Source organism: Tachypleus tridentatus, chromosome 2 (assembly GCF_004210375.1).
Source record: "Tachypleus tridentatus isolate NWPU-2018 chromosome 2, ASM421037v1, whole genome shotgun sequence".
NCBI lineage: Eukaryota > Metazoa > Arthropoda > Merostomata > Xiphosura > Limulidae > Tachypleus > Tachypleus tridentatus.
Genome location: NC_134826.1, coordinates 141,259,517 through 141,284,807, shown reverse-complemented (window position 1 = coordinate 141,284,807; position 25,291 = coordinate 141,259,517). Strand labels below are relative to the sequence as shown.

At 33.6% G+C, this 25,291-nt stretch overlaps 1 protein-coding gene across 1 annotated transcript in view; it reads right to left on the bottom strand.

Annotated features, from left to right (window-relative positions):
- Nucleotides 1-25,291, bottom strand: part of LOC143245256 (GTPase-activating Rap/Ran-GAP domain-like protein 3) — a 661,441-nt gene that overhangs the window by 601,756 nt on the left and 34,394 nt on the right. Inside the window, exon 2 of the mRNA XM_076491412.1 lies at nt 3,739-3,955. Coding sequence (XP_076347527.1) covers nt 3,739-3,908 — 170 coding nt within the window. The 5' untranslated portion in view covers nt 3,909-3,955. The remainder of the gene's footprint in view (nt 1-3,738; nt 3,956-25,291) is intronic.

The window sequence follows — 25,291 nt, the reverse complement described above, 5'->3', positions numbered from 1 at the left end:
AACTAATATAACTAATAATAATAACTAATATAACTATGTATAATAACTAATAATAATAACTAATATAACTATATATAATAACTAATAATAATAATTAATATAACTATATATAATAACTAATATAACTATGTATAATAATTAATAATAATAACTAATATAACTATATATAATAACTAATAATAATAATTAATATAACGATATATAATAGCTAATATAACTATGTATAATAATTAATAATAATAACTAATATAACTATGTATAATAATTAATAATAATAACTGATATAACTGTGTATAATAACTAATAATAATAACTAATATAACTATATATAATAACCAATAATAATAACCAATATAACTATATATAATAACTAATAATAATAACTAATATAACTATATATAATAACCAATATAACTATGTATAATAACTAATATAACTATGTATAATAACTAATATAACTATGTATAATAACTAATATAACTATGTATAATAACCAATAATAATAACTAATATAACTATGTATAATAACTAATAATAATAACTAATATAACTATGTATAATAACTAATAATAATAACTAATATAACTATGTATAATAACTAATAATAATAACTAATATAACTATATATAATAACTAATAATAATAATTAATATAACTATATATAATAACTAATAATAATAATAAATATAACTATATATAATAACTAATAATAATAATTAATATAACTATATATAATAACTAATATAACTATGTATAATAATTAATAATAATAACTAATATAACTATGTATAATAATTAATAATAATAACTGATATAACTAATAATAATAACTAATATAACTATGTATAATGATTAATAATAATAACTGATATAACTAATAATAATAACTAATAATAATAACTAATAATAATAATTAATATAACTATGTATAATAACTAATAATAATAATTAATATAACTATATATAATAACTAATATAACTATGTATAATAACCAATAATAATAACTAATATAACTATGTATAATAACTAATAATAATAACTAATATAACTATGTATAATAATTAATAATAATAACTAATATAACTATATATAATAACCAATAATAATAACTAATATAACTATATATAATAACTAATAATAATAATAATTAATATAACTATATATAATAACTAATATAACTATGTATAATAACTAATAATAATAACTAATATAACTATGTATAATAACTAATAATAATAACTAATATAACTATGTATAATAATTAATAATAATAACTGATATAACTATGTATAATAACCAATAATAATAACTAATATAACTATATATAATAACTATGTATAATAACTAATATAACTATATATAATAACTAATATAACTATATATAATAACTAATATAACTATGTATAATGATTAATAATAATAACTGATATAACTAATAATAATAACTAATAATAATAACTAATAATAATAATTAATATAACTATGTATAATAACCAATAATAATAATTAATATAACTATATATAATAACTAATATAACTATGTATAATAACTAATAATAATAACTAATATAACTATGTATAATAACCAATAATAATAACTAATATAACTATATATAATAACTAATAATAATAACTAATATAACTATGTATAATAACTAATATAACTATGTATAATAACTAATATAACTATGTATAATAACCAATAATAATAACTAATATAACTATGTATAATAACTAATAATAATAACTAATATAACTATGTATAATAACTAATAATAATAACTAATATAACTATATATAATAACTAATAATAATAATTAATATAACTATATATATAATAATAATAAATAATAAATATAACTATATATAATAACTAATAATAATAATTAATATAACTATATATAATAACTAATATAACCATGTATAATAATTAATAATAATAACTAATATAACTATGTATAATAATTAATAATAATAACTGATATAACCAATAATAATAACTAATATAACTATGTATAATGATTAATAATAATAACTGATATAACTAATAATAATAACTAATAATAATAATTAATATAACTATGTATAATAACTAATAATAATAATTAATATAACTATATATAATAACTAATATAACTATGTATAATAACTAATAATAATAACTAATATAACTATGTATAATAACTAATAATAATAACTAATATAACTATGTATAATAATTAATAATAATAACTAATATAACTATATATAATAACTAATAATAATAACTAATATAACTATATATAATAACTAATAATAATAATTAATATAACTATATATAATAACTAATATAACTATGTATAATAACTAATAATAATAACTAATATAACTATGTATAATAACTAATAATAATAACTAATATAACTATGTATAATAGTTTTTTAATTAACATATTAGCTTTGCGCTAATTTCAAAAACAAACAATAACATACATGTAAACAGAAGCATAGAGATTTGTCAGTAAAAACATAAAACTTGAGTGAAACAAAACACAGCGCACGGCGCTTTAACAGACATTCGTTTCTGTTTTCTACAAATCCACTTTGTTAAACATCAAACATATGTCTCTGAAAACTTGAGTAAGAGTACAATTCGTTATGACAGATGAACTCTGTTTCTCTAGCGGTACAGTCTAGGACGTTAACTAAATAATACGATTTATTATGACAGCATAATATTAATTTGCTGGAATGTTTAGACCAACCACATCAGTGACGATGTCGTGACACACAAAATGTTCGTTCTTAGCACCAGTTTTAAGGGACCGTTGATAAGATGAAATAGCACAAATCGTAAAATATCTATCATATTTTTCATCAAATAAATGCGTGCTTTACTGGCTGTGACGTAATGTCTACAGTGTTATTTTCGTTGGGCTTACTTGTGTGTGATTAATTGGTTTAATTTAAACCGTGTGATGCGCTCTGTGTATGTAATTCAACTCTGTTCACAGAGTGATGTCGTTTGGATATGATAGATCCCGAGTGAATGTGCGAGGCCATAAGTATACAACTACAAGAGGGAACATAATGCAACTTCGGAACGCTCGATGTTATGGTTATTGTTCTATAACTATTACTCGAGCGTGTTATAACCACCACGGCGTAGAAACGCCTCCGTTCAGAACTGAACAGAGGGCGTAACATAAATAATTCACCTGGAGAAATACAAAATATAATATTCACGAATTTTGACAGTTATTGTGCGTGTCTGGATACTTCGACTCTTTAATTAAAGTAAGAAAACTAAATCTATCCGAAATTATTACACTTCAGAGCAAATATGTATTTTCCAATAATGTTTAAACGTATAGATGTGACAAATGAGTTTTAAGTATTTTCCCTCTACGTTTTATTACGTATTAAACACATTAATTTAATAATGGATTTATTTCTATATAAAAACAACAAGACATGATCTCCGAACTCGGTGAACCCAGTGTTTTAGGAGCAACTTTACGCGTTACAAGAACTTAGGTAAATCATCAAGAAACGGTTAACCAATCAACTTATTGCGTAATAGAAGAGTAACCAATCCGAAGACAAATAGTTTTAAGGCTAAAAGCTGCGTTTAGAGTAGCAAAGATTATTTTTAATGTTTAGTTTTAGTACTGTCAAATATAAGACGTTGAATTATATCGAATTAAAGTTGTTTTTTAAAGTAAAAGTAGACAAAAAAACAAGTTAAAAATGACTCACTTTTTGACATTAAACAACTCGAAGTCGTCGTCTTCTGATTCTATGCTAATAGAGATAGGCCAGGTTGTTTGTAGCAAGGACTCCCGTATCAGTGATCCCCAACCATAACTGAGGTCGTAAGTTTGTTCTGAACGAGTGAGACGCTTTCTTCTAATTTGCCTCACATTCATGATGTCATTGGCTCACAGTTTCGGAAACGCAGACATACCTCTTTGTTCTAGAAGACATTGAAAAATATCTTGATCAGTTTTTGCATTTAGTATAGTATTTATACGTATAGTATAGTATTTAGACGTTTCGTGTTACATAACGAATAATGAATTATAACATTTTTGTTCGTTTGTTTGTTTCGTTTTGAATTTCGCACAAAGTTACACAAGGACTATCTGCGCTAGCCGTCCATAATTTAGCAGTGTAAGTCATCACCACCCACTGCCAACTCTTGGGCTACTCTTTTACCAATGAATAACGGGATTGACCGTCACAGTATAACACCTCCACGGCTGAAAGGGCGAGCATGTTTGGTGCGACGGGATTAGAACCCGCGATCCTCAGATTACGAATCGAACGACTTACCCCACCTGGCCATGAATTATAACATAAGCCGTTGTAAGCCGTGGTATCAGATAAGCCATTTATTTTGTTTGACCATTGTTCATTGTAATACGTACAATATAAAAAAAAATATAGAAAGAAAATGACTTCTATCATCGGAGTTATTTCAAAGCTAAAACTGAAAACAGACCGATTTTGTCTTCAGAGCTGATTAAAATATGAAACTACAAAAATGGCAAAATTTGTTTATTCTAGAGTTTAAAAGGAAACCACGTTTTCTACCAAGATTGATACAATTATGTGAATATTCAAATATTGTATTTTGTGAAAGTGTTATAAACATTTAGAACTTTACTACTATATCATGTTATATATGAAATTTTACGAACGATAAGTCATTAAGCATATCTGTGTCAAATATATTTTTTGAAATAAAAATTCATTCTCGTGTCTGCCTTTAAGTCTCCTACGAAACTATAACTTACAAATTATAATGTCTTCGTAAACTTGATGATTTTGTTTTTAATTAATTTTTCCACCGCGGGTTTACGACGCTAAAAATTATGTTTCGATACCCGTGGAGTGCAAAACATTGTGTAGCTTTCCCCCCCTATAAAATCAGGAGTTCGATTCTTCTTGGTGGACAAAAAGATAGCCCGATGTAGTTTTGCTATAAAAAACACCACACACATGTTGTGTAGTTTTGTGCCTAATAAAAACTAGCTAATAAGTTTGTAGATAACCAACTCTACCAGCGCCAAATTCATTTTTTGACACACAATAAAAAACAAAAAACATGTTTTTTAAATTTCTTTTGTTATCTAAAACCCGAAATTTGTAACCATGAGAAATTCCAAGGAAAATAACTTTCTTGTTAGTGATATAACATTGTAAACACAAAGGTTATATATGTGCCTAAGGCACTGCTATAATCAAACAAAAAGGTTATATACGTGCCTAAGGCACTCCCATAGTCAAAAACACAGGTTATAAAAGTGCCCAAGGCACTGCTCTAATCAAATACAAAGGTTATGTATGTGCCCAAGGCACTGCTCTAGACATGATATATATATATATATATATATATATATCCCTTGGTAGCAAAACTATTAACCATCCTTATTATAATTCCTATTTCACAAACCAAAAGGTCAAGGTTTTATTACACCTTTACTCTAACATGCATTGAATAGAAATTTTACAGTTTGATGTCATGTTTTGCTCAGTTCCAAAATATAGAGATTAACTAGACGAACATTGGTGGAGTATGAAAGAAGGAATTTGATTAATTAGACGAACATTGGTGGAGTGTGAAAGAAGGAAGTTGATTAACTGGACAAACACTGGTGGAGTATGAAAGAAGGAATTTGATTAACTAGACGAACACTGGTGGAGTGTGAAAGAAGGAAGTTGATTAACTAGACGAACACTGGTGGAGTGTGAAAAAAGGAAATTGATTAACTAGACGAACACTGGTGGAGTGTGAAAGAAGGAAGTTGATCAACTAGACGAACACTGGTGGAGTGTGAAAGAAGGAAGTTGATTAACTAGACGAACACTGGTGGAGTGTGAAAAAGGAAATTGATTAACTAGACGAACACTGGTGGAGTATGAAAGAAGGAAGTTGATTAACTAGACGAACACTGGTGGAGTATGAAAGAAGGAAGTTGATTAACTAGACGAACACTGGTGGAGTATGAAAGAAGGAAGTTGATTAACTGGACAAACACTGGTGGAGTGTGAAAGAAGGAAGTTGATTAACTAGACGAACACTGGTGGAGTGTGAAAGAAGGAAGTTGATTAACTAGAGAACACTGGTGGATTGAAAGAAGGAAATTGATTAACTAGACGAACACTGAAAGAAGGAAGTTGATTAACTAGACGAACACTGGTGGAGTGTGAAAGAAGGAAGTTGATTAACTAGACGAACACTGGTGGAGTGTGAAAGAAGGAAGTTGAGTAATGACGAACAAGAAGGAAGTTGATTAACTAGACGAACACTGGTGGAGTGTGAAAGAAGGAAGTTGATTAACTAGACGAACACTGGTGGAGTATGAAAGAAGGAAGTTGATTAACTAGACGAACACTGGTGGAGTATGAAAGAAGGAAGTTGATTAACTAGACGAACACTGGTGGAGTATGAAAGAAGGAAGTTGATTAACTAGACGAACATTGGCAAGATGCCCGTACTGAGTACATGGATAGATGTCGGGCGTGGCCTACTGGCAAGATGCCCGAACTGAGTGCATGGATAGATGTCGGGCGTGGCCTACTGGCAAGATGCCCGAACTGAGTACATGGATAGATGTCGGGCGTGGCCAACTGGCAAGATGCCCGCAGTGAGTACATGGAGAGATGTCGGGCGTGGCCAACTGGCAAGATGCCCGCAGTGAGTACATGGATAGAGATGGGCGTGGCCAACTGGCATAATGCCCGCACTGAGAATATGATCACGACACGCATTTTGAGGCCCGTGGGTACTGTTCCATAAGAGTGACAGTCAAATCCCACTAATCGAACAGATAATAGCAACTGTAGTGTTTGATGGATAAGTGTCGCTAACTATCCGCCATTCCTTTAATCGCTCCCCCCCCACTGGTACAGCAGCATGTGTGGGGAATTACAATGTTAAAATTGTGGTTTCGATACTCGTGGTAGGCAGGGAACAGATGGTATTGTTTTGTAGTTAACTTTAAAAAAAAAGATTGCTTCTACTCTATGAGTCGAAAATTATATAAAGCTGTGCGTGAAATCTCTGAAACGAAAAAAAATACTCTACCATACGTTAGAGTAATGACAACTCTTTAACAACGAGTAGTATTTCTAAGATTAGAAAAACTTAGCACTATATATCTGAGTTGAAGGAACAGTCATCCAGCGGTCATAATCGATAAAATTACCTGAGCAATAATTTAACAAAATGAACACTTGATATATATATATATTACACCTAAATATATTGCCCCACATTAATATCTTTCATGTTATTTGTATTCACTCTGTTTATACAAATAGAGGTTAGTTAGATATATTGGTTCCATAGTACACAAGTATCAGGAACGAAATATAACTAAATAAAACAGTCACATAGAACTGGATACAAAACTTGATAAAAGGAACCAAACAAGACAGGGATGGAGGTGGACAGGTCACTTGGCTACCTAATGATTAGATAGCAGATAAGCTATCTTGACTTTAACTGGAGAATAAATGTAAGTTTGAGACATTTATCTGCTATGTGTTCATTAGTAAACATGTATTACTGAGTTACAGAGTGGATTCTAAAGTTTTATAAATTTTAAATAAAATGATATTAAAATCGGAAGTTAAAGGTCGTAAGCACTGTTTTAACCTGTTAAATGATGATAAAATGATAGTTACTCCTACAACTAGGTAAGCGCGAGGCCTGTTAATGAAAGTTGATGATGAACGAAAATAGAAAATTTTGGTTTTTGGCTATTCGCTGATTTTGACATTAGGACGCTCTGGATAACTGAAAAGCGGCATATAGGCCGAATATAGAGCGACTGTACCAAGGAGATTTTCATACTTGGCTTCTGATGCCCTGTAGAGGGAAATAAATCAAGATGACTTTTGTATTTCTTTATTACTGGTGTTCTTACCATCCCTGCACAGAGAGTAATAGAGTACTCTCCGATTTATATAAATATTTGCAACACAATACATAAATAATAATACGGTATTTCTACTTTGATCTTAACATATTTCTCGTGACAGTGTTTCATGTATTAAAGAAAACAGAACTAGTTGAACGTAGTGAAAGCACGCGCAAATAGTTCTATTTTCTCCCTACTTGTCATGCCTATTTCACCGATTTATTTTCTCCCTACACGTGTTTTACATTACTAGTTTTAAAGTGAAATCTGAGATGCAAATTAATGAAATATTTGTGTTTGAAAAGACAGTTAATCTGTTGAAGAGAAAACTAACTAACTTCAAAGCTTTATTAGACTACAAAAATTATGGAAAACTTTGAAAATACTTATCATACCATATTCCAATGTCAAGATATTTTTAACCTCGTCTCTCAGAGGAAACTGACAAAACATAATGCTTTATGGTATTTAGGATTCTAGAATGCCAATTTACTGAAGGTATTGGTAAGAACATAAAACATCGTGTATCTCTACATCGTTCGGATTCTTTTACTTGAAGTATTCAATAACTACTGGAAACCAGAAATTGCTATATAAAATATTAGTGTAGCCTTATGTCGTTAGAGCATTAACTGTGTTTTGGACATTACACCATTTCTCGAGAACGCTTGCATTTATTGAATATACAAGGGTTATCTGAATAAATACATTTCAATATAACACTAAAAATATCTGATGCACGTGAACAACCTTTGTTTTTCGCATTTTTTGAATCGAAGGATTTGTTTATTATTATTATTTCTCTCTACAGAGGGCTCTGCATAAGGAAAGACTAAAAATAGCTTCCAATAAGCTGAATAATATTTTCTTACCAAAACGTCTTATTCCCAAGTTTGTGAAACAAATTTATAAAATGTAACAATATATCTTCTACTAAGATATTTGTTTGAAACTTTATGATTGGTCAGTAATACATTTAGCAGCACGTGGGCGATTTCCAATCAATAGCATCACTGCATTAACTGTCCACAAAAAAACACCTGTGTATAAATATATATAGAGTTGCATAGATTAGAATTTCAGGTAGAACATGTACAAATATAAACACTAAACAAGCAGGTTTGAGAACAGAAGAGGCAGACAGAACGTCAAGTTGTAAACTTGCACGAAAATATATAGAAGCCAGATAGATAGATGGAGACATGAATACATCAAGAGTCAGATAGATAGATAGAGACACGGATACATAGAGAATCAGATAGATAAATGGAGACACGGATACATAGAGTGTCAGATAGATAGATGGAGACACGGATACATAGAGTGTCAGATAGATAGATGGAGACACGGATACATAGAGAGTCAGATAGATAGATGGAGACATGGATACATAGAGAGTCAGAAAGATAGATGGAGACATGGATACATAGAGTGTCAGAAAGATAGATGGAGACATGGATACATAGAGTGTCAGATAGATAGATGGATACATGGATACATAGAGAATCAGACAGATAGATGAAGACATGGATACATAGAGTGTCAGACAGATAGATGGAGACATGGATACATAGAGTGTCAGATAGATAGATGGAGACATGGATACATAGAGTGTCAGATAGATAGATGGAGACACAGATACATAGAGTGTCAGATAGATAGATGGAGACATGGATACATAGAGTGTCAGATAGATAGATGGAGACATGGATACACAGAGAGTCAGACAGATAGATGGAGACATGGATACATAGAGTGTCAGATAGATAGATGGAGACATGGATACATAGAGTGTCAGATAGATAGATGGAGACACGGATACATAGAGTGTCAGATAGATAGATGGAGACATGGATACATAGAGTGTCAGATAGATAGATGGATACACGGATACATAGAGTGTCAGATAGATAGATGGATACATGGATACATAGAGTGTCAGATAGATAGATGGAGACACGGATACATAGAGTGTCAGATAGATAGATGGAGACATGGATACATAGAGAATCAGATAGATAGATGGAGACATTAATACATAGAGTGTCAGATAGATAGATGGAGACACGGATACATAGAGAGTCAGGTAGATAGATGGAGACATGGATACATAGAGTGTCAGATAGATAGATGGAGACATGGATACACAGAGAGTTAGATAGATAGATGGAGACATGGATACATAGAGTGTCAGATAGATAGATGGAGACATGGATACACTGAGAGTCAGATAGATATATGGAGACACGGATACATAGAGTGTCAGATAGATAGATGGAGACATGGATACACAGAGAGTCAGGTAGATAGATGGATACATGGATACACAGAGAGTCAGATAGATAGATGGAGATATGGATACTTAGAAGTCAGACAAATAGATGGATACATGGATACATAGAGTGTCAGGTAGACAGATTGAGACATGGATACACAGAGAGTCAGATAGATAGATGGAGACATGGATACACAGAGAGTCAGATAGATAGATGGAGATATGGATACTTAGAAGTCAGACAAATAGATGGATACATGGATACATAGAGTGTCAGGTAGACAGATTGAGACATGGATACACAGAGAGTCAGATAGATAGATGGAGACATGGATACACAGAGAGTCAGACAAATAGATGGAGACATGGATACACAGAGAGTCAGATAGATAGATGGAGACATGGATACATAGAGAGTCAGATAGATAGATGGAGACATAAATACATAGAGAGTCAGATAGATGGAGACATGGATACACAGAGAGTCAGATAGATAGATGGAGACATGGATATATAGAGAGTTGGAAACTTTCTTTTTTTAAATCGTTGAACTATGAATTTTTTTAGCGAACTTTCTATATTTTCATGTACCTTCCTGGATATTAAGTTAATATAGACAGAAAAGTAAGTGGAATGAGATGAAAACTGATTGATAAATAGACAGATGAGTGTCAGGTGAAGAAAAAATAAAATATCTCATCCACATACACAACCACAGTTCATATGTTACAAAATAAATACAATAGTTTCATTCTGTTCTAGTACTCTTCATCTCTGAGCTATATATAATTAACCATAAAGGTTTTTGTGTTAAAAAAACAGCAACAAAAATTCATGTCAAGTGCAGTTGGAAGTTTAGGTTTTTACGAACAACTTAAGGTACAACGTTTTCAAACAATTTGAGGAACGTGGACTCGCACCTGGAGAACGTAGTACTCGCATAACGACTGCTGTGTTTTAGGCGCGTCTACATTCTCACAAACGATATATAAATACATATCAGTGATACACAGGTTCCTATACTCTTGTAGTTAGACGGGCATGAAGTCTTTAGATGTCCATTCTCCGAAACATGTCTAATATCCAGTTTCTTACAGATTGAATAAAAACAAAACAAACAAACACAAATACAAAAAAACATGCACCAAGAAACTTTCTTCTCTTGTCCATGTCTTCGTTCTGTAAATATCCGGTTCACCGAACACTACACGAGATCCTACAAAGTCTGTAAAGAGGAAATGAAATATGTTTGGCGTTCCAAGATAAGAGGAAGGTAAACATAATGAGGAATGCGCAGCGTACGGTTGTGGGAGCTGCCAGTCAGATTTCAACAGATACAGCGTATTTTTAAAATCAAACTTCTTCCGAACAAAACTAACTCCGCTAGGACTCCAGATTATTTACCTTTCTTCACTCATTTGTCAGCCATGGATAAAATAAGAGTGAAATGTAGCAGTTATCAGAGGACTTATGCTTCTTCAATTCGCTGCCCATGGCGAGTTCTCTATTCATTTCCAAGACATAAAACGTTTCTCTCAGGTTTCAAAGAAGGCAAGTATTGCTTGCAAAGAGCATTTTATCCATTGCTCCAACCGTACTCTAAACTGTTTATCCATTGCTCCAACCGTACTCTAAACTGAACTATAATGCGTAGAAAATATGAATAAATTAAATATACTTGGATCAAACGGGCCTGTTCGTGATTCTGTTATAAACTGACAGGATTTGTTGTAAATAAAAGCTTTGAAAGAGTGGCTTAAGATAAAACATCTTTATTTATATCTCTCCTTTAAACCGAACCTTCAACCCTGAACAAGTGTGATTTCAATTAGAGCATAAAAAAACAGAGATTTGTGTTTTGTTTGAAGTTAAGCGAAAGGCTACAGTTTGTTTGTTTTGTTTTTGAATTTCGTGCAAAAGTTACACGAGGACTACCTGCGCGAGCCGTCCCTAATTTAGCAGTGTAAGACGAGAGGGAAGGCAACTAGTCATCACCACCCATCGCCAACTCTTGGGCTACTCTTTTACCAACGAATAATGGGATTGATCGTCACATTATAACGCCCCTACGGCTGAGAGGGCGAGCATGTTTGGTGCGAAGGGGATTCGAACCCGCGATCCTCGAATTAGGGGTCGAATGCCGTAACCATCTGGCCATGCCGGGCCGTAAGCACTGGTTGACGTTGACCAGTTCTAAAGGGGAATCGCTTTGACAAAACTTTGAAGTCACTGGCCTGGACGCTACGTTCGTGTCTTGTTTTAGACTAAAAATACTATATGAATATTTCCCACATCTTAAATTTCCCGACTAGTTTATATTTGCGAAGCTATCCGTCTAGTACAGTATCCTTTGAACAAAAAACAAAATCAAAATAATTTGTAAATACGTAATACAACCTGGGAGACACTGTTATTGTATGGTTCTTCTTCGTTCTAAGTCTGGCATAGCCAGATGGTTAGGGCGTTCGATTCGTAATCTGAGGGTCGCGAGTTCTAACACCCTTCACACCAAACATGGTCGTTCTTTCTCAACCAGATTTTATCAGTACTCCAAAACACAAACCAAAGTGAAAACATACGTAACCCAAAATTAATAATCTGGAAAGTATATTGATAGTCACTATTTTTCTTTCTTCAGAAAACAAGATATCAGAACATCCGTGATAAATGTGAAGTTCCAATCAATCTCATTTTTTACGTTGTCGATATCTGGTCTAGACAACAAACATAATGCGGTTCGATGTTATAGTTTTAAACTTTATTACAAAGCAGTGCCGCCCTCTTCAACTTCAGAACACGTAATAGAAACGTCTCTGATAACCTTAATATCTGTTTGAGATTAAATTACACCTGTCACATTAAGTGTATTTCTTTAGAGTATTTTTGAAACATAAGTGGTCTATTGGCAATATTATCTGTCATATGTTGCGAAAGTTTGTTTTGGAATTTCGCACAAAGCTACTCTAGGGCTATCTGTGCTAACCGTCCCTAATTTAGCAGTGTAACACTAGAGGGAAGGCAGCTAGACATCACCACCCACCGCCAATTCTTGGGCTACTCTTTTACCAACGAATAGTGAGATTGACCGTCACATTATAACGCCCCCACGGCTGAAAGGGCGAGCATGTTTGGTGCAACGGGGATGCGAACCCGCGACCCTCAGATTACGAGTCGCACGCCTTAACACGCTTGGCCATGCCGGGCCATTTTTTAAAAACATTCTTTACTTTAAATTATGTGTGTTTTCTTATAGCAAAGCCACATTAGGCTATCTGCTGAGCCCACCGAGGGGAATCGAACCCCTGATTTTACCGTTGCAAATCCATAGACTTACCGCTGCACTAGCGGGGGGGGGCATATTTCGCGAAAGTAAGAAGAACTCTAATCCTATAAGTGGTATACATAGATAATTACATATGTATATCTTCCGTTTCACTTCTTTAAAAGGTCCATAATCATGCCTAGACAAGAATCGATTTATTAAGAGGTTCCTTTTCTAATGACATCACAGTACACCATTATTATAGGCAGCTGAATGTTGAACCAGCTTAAACGTGAACACTCGTAATGAAAGTGTATTACCTTAGTCGTCACATTGAGATAACAGACGAAGTCAGCCAGGTTACTTTAGGGGCATTTCTTTTCTTTGCAGTAATATATACGAGTTTCTTTATGACCTTCTAGGCATACTTTCTAATTGATACCAATTTGTCAGAATAGCTGACCGTTCACGGTTAAACTGATTATACAAGTAGTTGGTATAATCTGGGGTCGAGTCTCGCTGGGATTCAAGTTTACTTAAGTGTAACGTTAAAATAACAACAACAACGCTATTTATAATTCACGTATATCGTCGAGTACAAACATTTGTAACACGATACAAACGCAAAGAAGAAAAGCCTTGTCATTAAATGAACGTATTTTTTATTTACATTCACTAGATGTTTGTATACGTGTTTATCAAAAGAAAACCGTAAGGTTCATATTTCTTGCCATGTAAAGAACAGGGAGTTTTGAACAGCAGTAAATTCTCACTGTCAGTTTTAAGATTTAAAATCGCGTAGGATAAAACTAAACTTAAAGTAGAAATTACAGTTTGGAAATTTTGGAAATGTTGTACTCTATGCTAGAGATGGAGGTATCTGCTAAAGATTATGGAATATGAAGAAGATGGAAAATTTAACATGCAAACAAACTTCTTTACTAATGGCCAGGTGGTTAGGGGGCGCTCGACTTGTAATCTGAGGGTCTGGGCTACTCTTTTACTAATGAACAGTGGGATTGTTCGTTACTTTATAACGTCCCCACGGATGAAAAGGGGAACATGTGTGGTGCGACGGGGATTCGAACCCGCGACTCTCACTATTTATTTGTGTGAGAAACATTAAACGTAGAAACCATAAGTTTAAATATGCACGACTATGGTTAGTGGCGCTCTGTTTCTATGGCTGTGTGTAAAAACCATAGGTTTAAATGTGCACGACTAGGGTTAGTGGTGCTCTGTTTCTATGGCTGTGTGTATGAATATAGATACATATCTTTCATCCAACACGACGAGAATAGTTACTTTATTTTAGTTCAGTTATTTACATCCATAACCAATAGGTAAAACTGACCATAATAAAAAAGAAACTAATTTACCTGAGAATTAGATATAATATTTATACTACTGTATTCCAATTGCGTTGCTAAGCTTGTGACATGCATATAAGATTACGAAATTAGGTACACGTAAGAGTGGTTTACTACAGATGTTTGGATATGTTGAGTGATGGCACCTTTTAAAAACTGCACACTCACTTTGGTCAATTAATTATCAAATAGTGGATTTTGAAGTGTAGCTAACAATTCTCTCGTTGTCAGTTTCGTATAACGGATGTGTTTACTTGTTCTTTAAACCAGATGTAATTACAAATTGTTAAAATAATAACGTCTAAAAGTAGATTCTAGGACTACTTGATTTCGCGCAACTGTTCAAAAGCTTGACATTTGGAACAGTGTAGTTTGGTTTGATAAATCACTATTAAACTAAGTTACACGGTAACGATTATTAAAATATATGCACATAATCGCTATAAATAATAAAAATGTTCAAGCTGTCTTCCTTCGTCAGCAGACTAGTGTGTCATGGATCTCAAACGTCGTATTAAGCACTTCACACTAGAGGACGCTGCTTCAAGATGTCTGAGAAAGATCAATTATACAAGTGTCTTCCGCAGCTGTTGTTTGCGAAGCAACCATCATTACACTGTAATAAACGTCGACTTTATCAATGGGTTCCCAACATCAAAGGCTGCAACAGTTACTAAACTACAGCATTTATGGGCTGTTTTCTAAGTCGAATGTTTGTTTTTGGTCTTTGTGAACCGGCGTTGACGAGCTTCGAGAAACAATTCAGACTTCCTCAAGGGGCGTGTTTAACAATAGCAGGTCAATAGTGCAACAAAGCTATTTGAAAAACTCAGTTTATGACTGTTTGTTGAATATTCGCGCAGACCCATCGAAGAGTTAATGCTCTAGCAGTTTCTAAATATGAAGTGATAGATTAGAAAGAAATAAACAGCCAATCACCACTACCAACCACCAATTCTCAGGCAACATTTTTTAACAACGACAATGAGACTGACTCTAATATTATAACGCCCCCAAGACTGAAAGAATGACTGTTTGATGACGAAGTGCAGTTCCACGGCACTTAGTTGCAAATCTACAACCATAAATATCAGGTTATGTCACAACACAGCCTTAACCACCATATCAGACCACAGACATAACCACCAGGACATGTCAGAACACAACCTTAACAACCAGGACATGTCAGACTACGATTTATGAACGATAGTTATAGAACAGTACTAATGTTTATATTTATTCTCCTCATTGTTTAATTGTCTGATTAATATTAATCAAAATAATAAACTTGTTCACTTATTGTTTACACAGCTTTAAACTAATAAACTTGATCACTGATTGTTTACAAAGCTTCAAACTATTAAACTTTATTACTGTAACTTCACAGAGGGCGACCATGTGGTTGAGCTTGGGATTTCGGGTCAAAAGATTCAGGTCCGAATCCGTGCGATACTGCTAAATGTATGCAGTGGGTGCGTTATAAGAGTGACAATCACTCCCCAGGTGTCGCTGACTGTCTGCTTCACCCTCTGGTCAGTCTTTCAGTATCAGGAACAACGGCAGGTAGACTCAACAGCCTTGGAATATATGCAAATTAGGTGGATTGTTCACTATTTAGTTTCATGGTCACTCGCGTAGGAGCCAAAACTACAAGGACTTTGAAGTTCAGAGAAAATAGGAAGTTATGTCAAATAATACGTCTTGCAGTGGAATAGAGAGAGAAAGTTTATCAAAAGACGAATTACTATATTGTGTGAAATACTTCTTCAGGAATTTTTCTAAGTGCGATCTCACGTTTTAAGGTAATCCCAAAGAACTGCTTTTATGTTGTCCCTTTAGGGATATCACCGGTAAATCTATGGCCTTACAGTGCTTAAATTTGAATTCGATTCCTCCCGCTGTAGACAGTTCGAATAGAAATTCTTGAATAAAACTTGTCAATAGCACTTGAACCTCACGTGAGTGAGACGTTACGTATCACACAAGAGAATCGTTACGTATCACACTACAGAATCGTTACGTATCACACTACAGAGTCGTTACGTATCACACAAGAGAATCGTTACGTATCACACTACAGAATCGTTACGTATCACACTACAGAGTCGTTACGTATCACACTACAGAGTCGTTACGTATCACACTACAGAATCGTTACGTATCACACTACAGAATCTTTACGTATCACACTACAGAGTCGTTACGTATCACACTACAGAGTCGTTACGTATTACAAAACACTTATTTCACCCTAAACAATAGTTGAACATTTTCCCCATGGACATGAAGCCTGAGTTTCACGATATAACTTCGTATTAACGTCTATAATACGGTTCTATCCCCTTACATCCAAATAAAACACGAGAGAACAAACAATAGCGACTGTTCCAGCTCACCAAGTAAATGATTGAGAAAACACGAGAACACTGTATCCACTGAGGAATACACCTTTTACCTGCATTGGAGCTGGTTCAAAGTCGTTGTTGCCATATGAATAAGGGACAGAGATACTCGCAGAGGAGAGCTCTTAAATCCGGTTCTCCCGCTAGGGGACGTAAGCGATAATATTGGATGGCAGGAATTATTTCCTACAGAGGTAATGTGAGCCCTTTAAGTCCCCATCCATGGATGCTGTTACTCCTAAATCATATTTTTATCGAAGACGAATAATGAATTAAATCTAAAAGTATATTTCGGCCCATTTTAAAGCTATATATATATTATGTAATAAAACTTAAGTCATTTTTCTCCAACTGTTCTTTATCTTGAGAAGTAATGACACTTAAGCCTAATATTTATAGTTTAAATAAAATCAAACTATAAAAGTTTTTTTCAGTTTTCAATATGTTTTTAAAAGCTTAAGTTATAAAATAAATCACGTTATTAGAATCAATTTGAAATAAAATTCTAATTAAAATAAACATTAACAAAGACATACTCTAGAGACAGTTTTGACTTTTCGTTAAATGTTGATTTAAAGCCGTTAGGGGGCGAAATGTTTTAATTAATAGAAGTCCAGACGATTTAGTGCATATTTTATATCCACTTTAAAAGCACTAAAGAAACGTAAAATATATTAGGAACAAACGAAATGGAGAATTAATAAACAAATTGTACTATGTGGAACTTGTGTTTTGTACTAATTTTATCGCTGAATCTAAAGATATTTTAATTTAGTTAATTTTAAATTAGTACCAAAAAGATAACTTGTTTTATAGCCAGGTTTTGAAAACGTTGATTTGGTTGTTGTTTGATTTGGTTTCCAAAGAATTTTATTCATGTCAGCGTGAGAAAAAAAAAACAGAAAAAATCAATTGAATAAATAAAATATATATTTTACTTCTACACCAATAGTTCCGGCATGGCCTGATGGTTACGGCACTCGGAGGGTTAGGGATTTGAACCCCCCCTCGCATCACACATGATCGCCCTTTCAGCCGTGGGGGCGTTATAAAGTGACCATCAATCCCACTATTCGTTGGTAAAAGAGTAGCCCAAGAGTTGGCGGTGGGTGGTGATGACTAGCTGCTTTCCCTCCAGTCTTACACTGCTAAATTAGGGACGGCTAGCGCAGATAGCCCTCGAGTAGCTTTGCGCGAAATTAAAAAACAAAAAATAGAGAGAAAGAAAGGAAGGAAAAAACCTTATTTCGACAGATTACGTATTTTACTATTAAACTTCAGCCCTTTCAGCCGTGGGAGCGTTATAATGTGACGGTCAATACAACTATTCGTTGGTAAAAGAGTAGCCCAAGAGTTGGTAGTTGGTGGTGATGACCAGCTGTCTTCCCTCTAGTATTACACTACTAAATTAGGGACGGCTAGCGCAAAAATGCCTCGTGTAGTTTTGCGCGAGATTCAAAACAAAGTATAAATATTAAACTAAAATTGAATTACTTTTTTTTTCAAGAACTAAACATTTAGATGTTTTATGGTTTCTTTATATATTTTACAGTAAAGAGTTGTCTGGAATGTTGTGAAACCGGTAAAATAAAAAGCAATTTGAAAATAACTAAAGTTATTGGTAGTTGATCCTTCGTAGCCACACTGTGGTTATCTTTAGCCAAGACAGCTTTCTCTTTCTATCAAGGTATTTGGTCACTGGAACGGGTAGCCTTCAAATGAGGTGGAAAGCTGGATAAATATTTGAACGACAAGGGCTCACTTGAGATGTTTGCTTTTTGGTCTTAGTTGAATTCAGAGGATAGGACAGCCTAGATAAACTAAAAGAGACATTGGTGCTCTTTAATATTATAATATACTCTGAGGGCCTCGGCATGGCCGGGTGGTTAAGGATCATGACTCGTAATATGAGGGTCGCGGTTCGAGTCCCCGTTCCACCAAACATGTTTGATCCTTCATCCATGGGGGCGATATAATGTGTTGTTAAATCCCACTATTCATTGGTAAAAGAGTAGCCCAAGTGTTGTTGGTGGGTGATGATAACTAGTTACCTTTCTTCTAATCTTTCACTGTTAAATTAAGGACAGCTTGCGCAGATCGCCCTTGTGTAGTCTTGCGCGAAACTGAAAACAAACAAATAAAAAAACATGCTGTGTTAAAAATATAACAATTATTAAGAGAAACGGAAATAAATTTAGAAATTCGGCCTGAAGATTTTTCAAAGAGGTAAAAGTTAACAACAAAAACAAAATCGATTTGGGAATCTTCCTGAATAAATTTATCCAATTAGACAATTATTACAGCGATAGAAGACAACAGTACTTCCATGAAGAATCAGTCGTTTATATGAAAGAAATTTAATGTTTTGGCAAAGCCACATTTTATTTCTCTCCTAAATGTGGTAACATCAGTAAGTCCATAGTGCTATAACCCTGGGTTCGAGTCCCCGCGATGAACCCAGGAAATAGTCGCAGGTGGCTTTGCTTTGAGGCAAAACAAACAAATTATTGGAAGTGGAAAAATACATTTGAAAATGTTTAGAAACTTTAAGAATTATAAGTTAGAGCTGAAAACCAGAAATTAAAATATGTAGAATTTAACCTACAAAATATTTTATCACTTTAAAACCTTCTTACAGTGAAAAAAACAACAACAATATTTAAAATGCTGAATAAACGTTGGAAGAAATTAATTATAAGTAATACTTTCATTACGGATTAGAGCTGTAATAAAATAATTGGTAGAAATTTTGTGAAGAAGAAAGTTGTAACAAGGAATCTGGCTGATAAAAATGCTTCTGTAATAACTAGAAGAAGATAGAAAATTATTCGAAAGAGAAGTAATGAAACATTCTAAGATAAAGGACAACCAAAATGAAACTGGGATTTGCCAATAAAAGATTCTCAACTCCACGATGAGATTTCGAAAAAAGAAGTTACTTTACGAAGTGGTTAACATGATTTATAAAAGAAGTTAATTTATGAAGTGGTTAACATGATTTATAAAAGAAGTTAATTTATGAAGTGATTAACATGATTTATAAAAGAAGTTAATTTAATAAGTGGTTAACATGATTTATAAAAGACGTTAATTTACGAAGTGGTTAACATGATTTATATCAAAGACATCAGATATTCCCCTTTTCGAAAGTTCACTATAATTGAACAAGATTTTAAAGAGGCGATAGTCAATTATTCAGAAGTAGGAATTAAAATATATCACTAAAATTTAAACCGGATTTACAATTTAAATTTAAAATTTAAATACTGTAAATTGCTTCTGAAAATTAAAAAAATACTGGTTTAAATCTTGAAGGTTTTTAATATAAATGAGAGTGATTTGAATGAAAACTAAATTAATTTTGAAACGAAGAATTACGTTCACACTAAAATAATGAACTTAATAGTATTCAAACTAAGGAAAACCTGCGTTGACGTTGAGACTGAAAGAGGTTTTTGCGAAAAGAAGTAAGAAATGAAGTCAACTTTTGAGCCACCAGGGGGAATCACTTCGGAATCTAATTTAATTGGTAATACAAATATCTCTCGTAAATTATAAGAACATGTAAAATAATATTCTCAAAGAGAAAAAAATATATATTTTACTGAATTGGGAAATGTTGTTCAAATTACTTTTAAATGTGATATAGTGTTTAGGTTGTAATACTGACCATTTATTATATAAATATAGTGTTAGAACATTTTAATGACGGTAACCATTATGATAAAGTATCAAAATCGAAAAACCTTTTGTAATGAACATAAATACATTATTAAAATAATATTTAAATGGAGAAAAGAAAGATCAAGATACGTTTTTTTAGCTAAAACTTTAAAACGTGCCAAGCCGCCATGTTTGTCAGAAGCAACATTAAAATTACAAAACAGCTCAGTAATTTATTTGCTAAGAAAAGGAAAAGTTGTATTAAATATTGTAAATGCTTCTCAAAAAACAGCCACTCATCTTTATCAACATTGATTATGTTCTTGTACTTCTATCAAGGAATTCCTCATGAATTAATTAAAAACTTGTTTCTTTATTTATTGAACTTCGAGTAGAGTTGAGACAGATATCTAATGTTAATGTGATAGACCAGAAGGAAACTTACTTGTCAACATCATCAACCTTTGTTAGCCGTTCCTAATGTTAATGTGATAGACCAGAAGCAACCAACTAGTCAACATCATCAACCTTTGTTAGCCGTTCCTAATGTTAATGTGATAGACCAGAAGCAACCAACTAGTCAACATCATCAACCTTTGTTAGCCGTTCCTAATGTTAATGTGATAGACCAGAAGGAAACTTACTTGTCAACATCATCAACCTTTGTTAGCCGTTCCTAATGTTAATGTGATAGACCAGAAGCAACCAACTAGTCAACATCATCAACCTTTGTTAGCCGTTCCTAATGTTAATGTGATAGACCAGAAGCAACCAACTAGTCAACATCATCAACCTTTGTTAGCCGTTCCTAATGTTAATGTGATAGACCAGAAGCAACCAACTAGTCAACATCATCAACCTTTGTTCGTCGTTCCTAATGTTAATGTGATAGACCAGAAGCAACCAACTAGTCAACATCATCAACCTTTGTTAGCCGTTCCTAATGTTAATGTGATAGACCAGAAGCAACCAACTAGTCAACATCATCAACCTTTGTTAGCCGTTCCTAATGTTAATGTGATAGACCAGAAGCAACCAACTAGTCAACATCATCAACCTTTGTTAGCCGTTCCTAATGTTAATGTGATAGACCAGAAGCAACCAACTAGTCAACATCATCAACCTTTGTTAGCCGTTCCTAATGTTAATGTGATAGACCAGAAGCAACCAACTAGTCAACATCATCAACCTTTGTTAGCCGTTCCTAATGTTAATGTGATAGACCAGAAGCAACCAACTAGTCAACATCATCAACCTTTGTTCGTCGTTCCTAATGTTAATGTGATAGACCAGAAGCAACCAACTAGTCAACATCATCAACCTTTGTTAGCCGTTCCTAATGTTAATGTGATAGACCAGAAGCAACCAACTAGTCGACATCATCAACCTTTGTTAGCCGTTCCTAATGCTAATGTGATAGACCGGAAGCAACCAACTAGTCGACATCATCAACCTTTGTTAGCCGTTCCTAATGTTAATGTGATAGACCAGAAGCAACCAACTAGTCAACATCATCAACCTTTGTTAGCCGTTCCTAATGTTAATGTGATAGACCAGAAAAAACCAACTAGTCAACATCATCAACCTTTGTTAGCCGTTCCTAATGTTAATGTGATAGACCAGAAGCAACCAACTAGTCAACATCATCAACCTCTGTTAGCCGTTCCTAATGTTAATGTGATAGACCAGAAGGAAACCAACTAGTCAATATCATCAACCTTTGTTAGCCGTTCCTAATGCTAATGTGATAGACCGGAAGCAACCAACTAGTCGACATCATCAACCTTTGTTAGCCGTTCCTAATGTTAATGTGATAGACCAGAAGCAACCAACTAGTCAACATCATCAACCTTTGTTAGCCGTTCCTAATGTTAATGTGATAGACCAGAAGCAACCAACTAGTCAACATCATCAACCTTTGTTAGCCGTTCCTAATGCTAATGTGATAGACCGGAAGCAACCAACTAGTCAACATCATCAACCTTTGTTAGCCGTTCCTAATGTTAATGTGATAGACCAGAAGGAAACTTACTTGTCAACATCATCAACCTTTGTTAGCCGTTCCTAATGTTAATGTGATAGACCAGAAGCAACCAACTAGTCAACATCATCAACCTTTGTTAGCCGTTCCTAATGTTAATGTGATAGACCAGAAGCAACCAACTAGTCAACATCATCAACCTTTGTTAGCCGTTCCTAATGTTAATGTGATAGACTAGAAGGAAACCAACTTGTCGACATCATCAATCTTTGTTAGATGTTCCTAATGTTAATGTGATAGAACAGAAGGAAACCAACTAGTCAACGTCATCAACTTTTGTTAGCTGTTCCTGATGTTAATGTGATAGACCAGAAGGAAACCAAAGTGTCGACATCATCAACCTTTGTTAGACGTTCCTGATGTTAATGTGATAGACTAGAAGGAAACCAACTGGTCAACATCATCAACTACCAACTCTTGGGCTGCAATCAACGAATATTGAATTGACCATCACTTTATAAGAACCCCATGACTCAAACGGTTCAGTGAAGGGATCCAAACCTGTGAGCTATAGATCGCAAGCCTAATGCCCTAACTTCCAACAATGCCTTGAAGGTTTTAAACTAGTTCAGTTTTATTTTAATAATTACATGGGTTGTGCGAACAAGAGATTTCATAAGACTGTTATCTCACCAAGTTCTAAATTTAGTTCTATATTTTTTGTTTTTGGAAAAAAAGTTGGTCCCAAATCTCAGGAACTGCTAAGGATTTCACTTATATTTGCAACGTTGGTAATCAGTTCTCTTGAAAGTAGAATGTCTGATCTTCTTTCATATTATTTTGAAACTTGTTTGTTTTGAATTGTCGCGCAAAGCTACACAAGGACTATCTGCGCTAACTGTCCCTTATTTAACAGTGTAAGACTAGAGGGATGGTAGCTAGTCATCTCCACCAGCCGCCAACTCTTGGGCTATGCTTTTACCAACAAATAATGGGATTGGCCATCATATTATACCTGAAAGGACAAGCACGTTTGGTGTGACGGGGATTCGAGCGCCCTAACCACATGTCCATATTTTTTAAAATTACTTCTGTAAGGTATTTACAGGTAATATAGAAATGATTATTGGATGAATGTTTTATTTCCTGGAGGAAATGTGAATGACATTTCGTTCCTTCCTGAATGGTAACCTCTGAACTCATGAAATCGGTGAAGAAAAAAAAAAGTTACATAATCGAAGTATTTCCACATTTGAGCCCCCAGAATGAAACGTCTATTTTGGCTGTCTATACATGTGTATATATACATACGCATGTATTCTGTAGTTGTAAAGTTTGTTTAGATTATTTAAATGTTTATAATTATGAAAATAATGTTTTCACACAAATACACCGTAGTGGTATGTCTGCAGACGTACAACGCTATAAACCAGGTTTCAATATCCGTGATGGGCATAGCACAGACAGTCTTTTGTGTAGCTATGTGCTTAACTACAAACACACACACAGATATATCGTACTTTGTGGCTTATAAGACACACGTCGTATACAATGAAGATCGGTGTTCAACTTAGGCCTAGCCTAAACCTCTTTTAATTGGCACGATACTGAGATAACTTTGTTTCAATTATTATCTGTTAATTGGTAAGTAATGGTATAGAACTGTTCTACCATACTTCGGTAAATTTTAAAATTTTGGATTTGTGATAACGCTTCTAACATGATGAATTTTAACACAGACTTGTTTCACTATTCTTAATTAATTAAGCGAAGTTGATTTTTCAAAACACACGGTAACAGGGCTGTAGAGAAGCAATTTGGGCCACCGTCTACAAGGAATATCATTAGAACCTGGCGTAAGCAATAGGATAATTAGAGGACCCCTTAGAAAAGGAAACATAACCTTTGTATGAAACCAGCAAGTTAGCAAGAACTCTAAGAACAGATTAAAGACTAAGAAAAGAAATTGGTAGTTTTGCGTCGTTAGTAACTTTAATGAACGAGACCAGAGCCAAGGCCGCATAAAAACGGATCGAAGATTGTTTCAGTAACTCCAAGCTGGAGTTACAGATTCATCAAACGACGTTAATTGGCCATACAAACCTACACAAGGATCGCCATGAGAATGCCAGATGAATATGAAAGCAAAATCCTAGAATTTCATAACTTTGTTATCAATACCAGAAGAGACAAACAAATTGTGAGTTAAGCCAAACTGGAAATATGATGTTCTTCCTAACTTCCGACGTCCCTTTGAATAAGACTCTTAAGACATCCAGGAGTGAACTATATAGCAATTCTGTGATACTGAGCTGACGGGACAAAACTCACATCCCTTAAGAATTTTAAAAGAAAAAAAATTGCCAAAGGACAAAATTACAGCAGGAATTTTTGTTGACAGAAAGAATGAATGAATGGAGTCAGACTT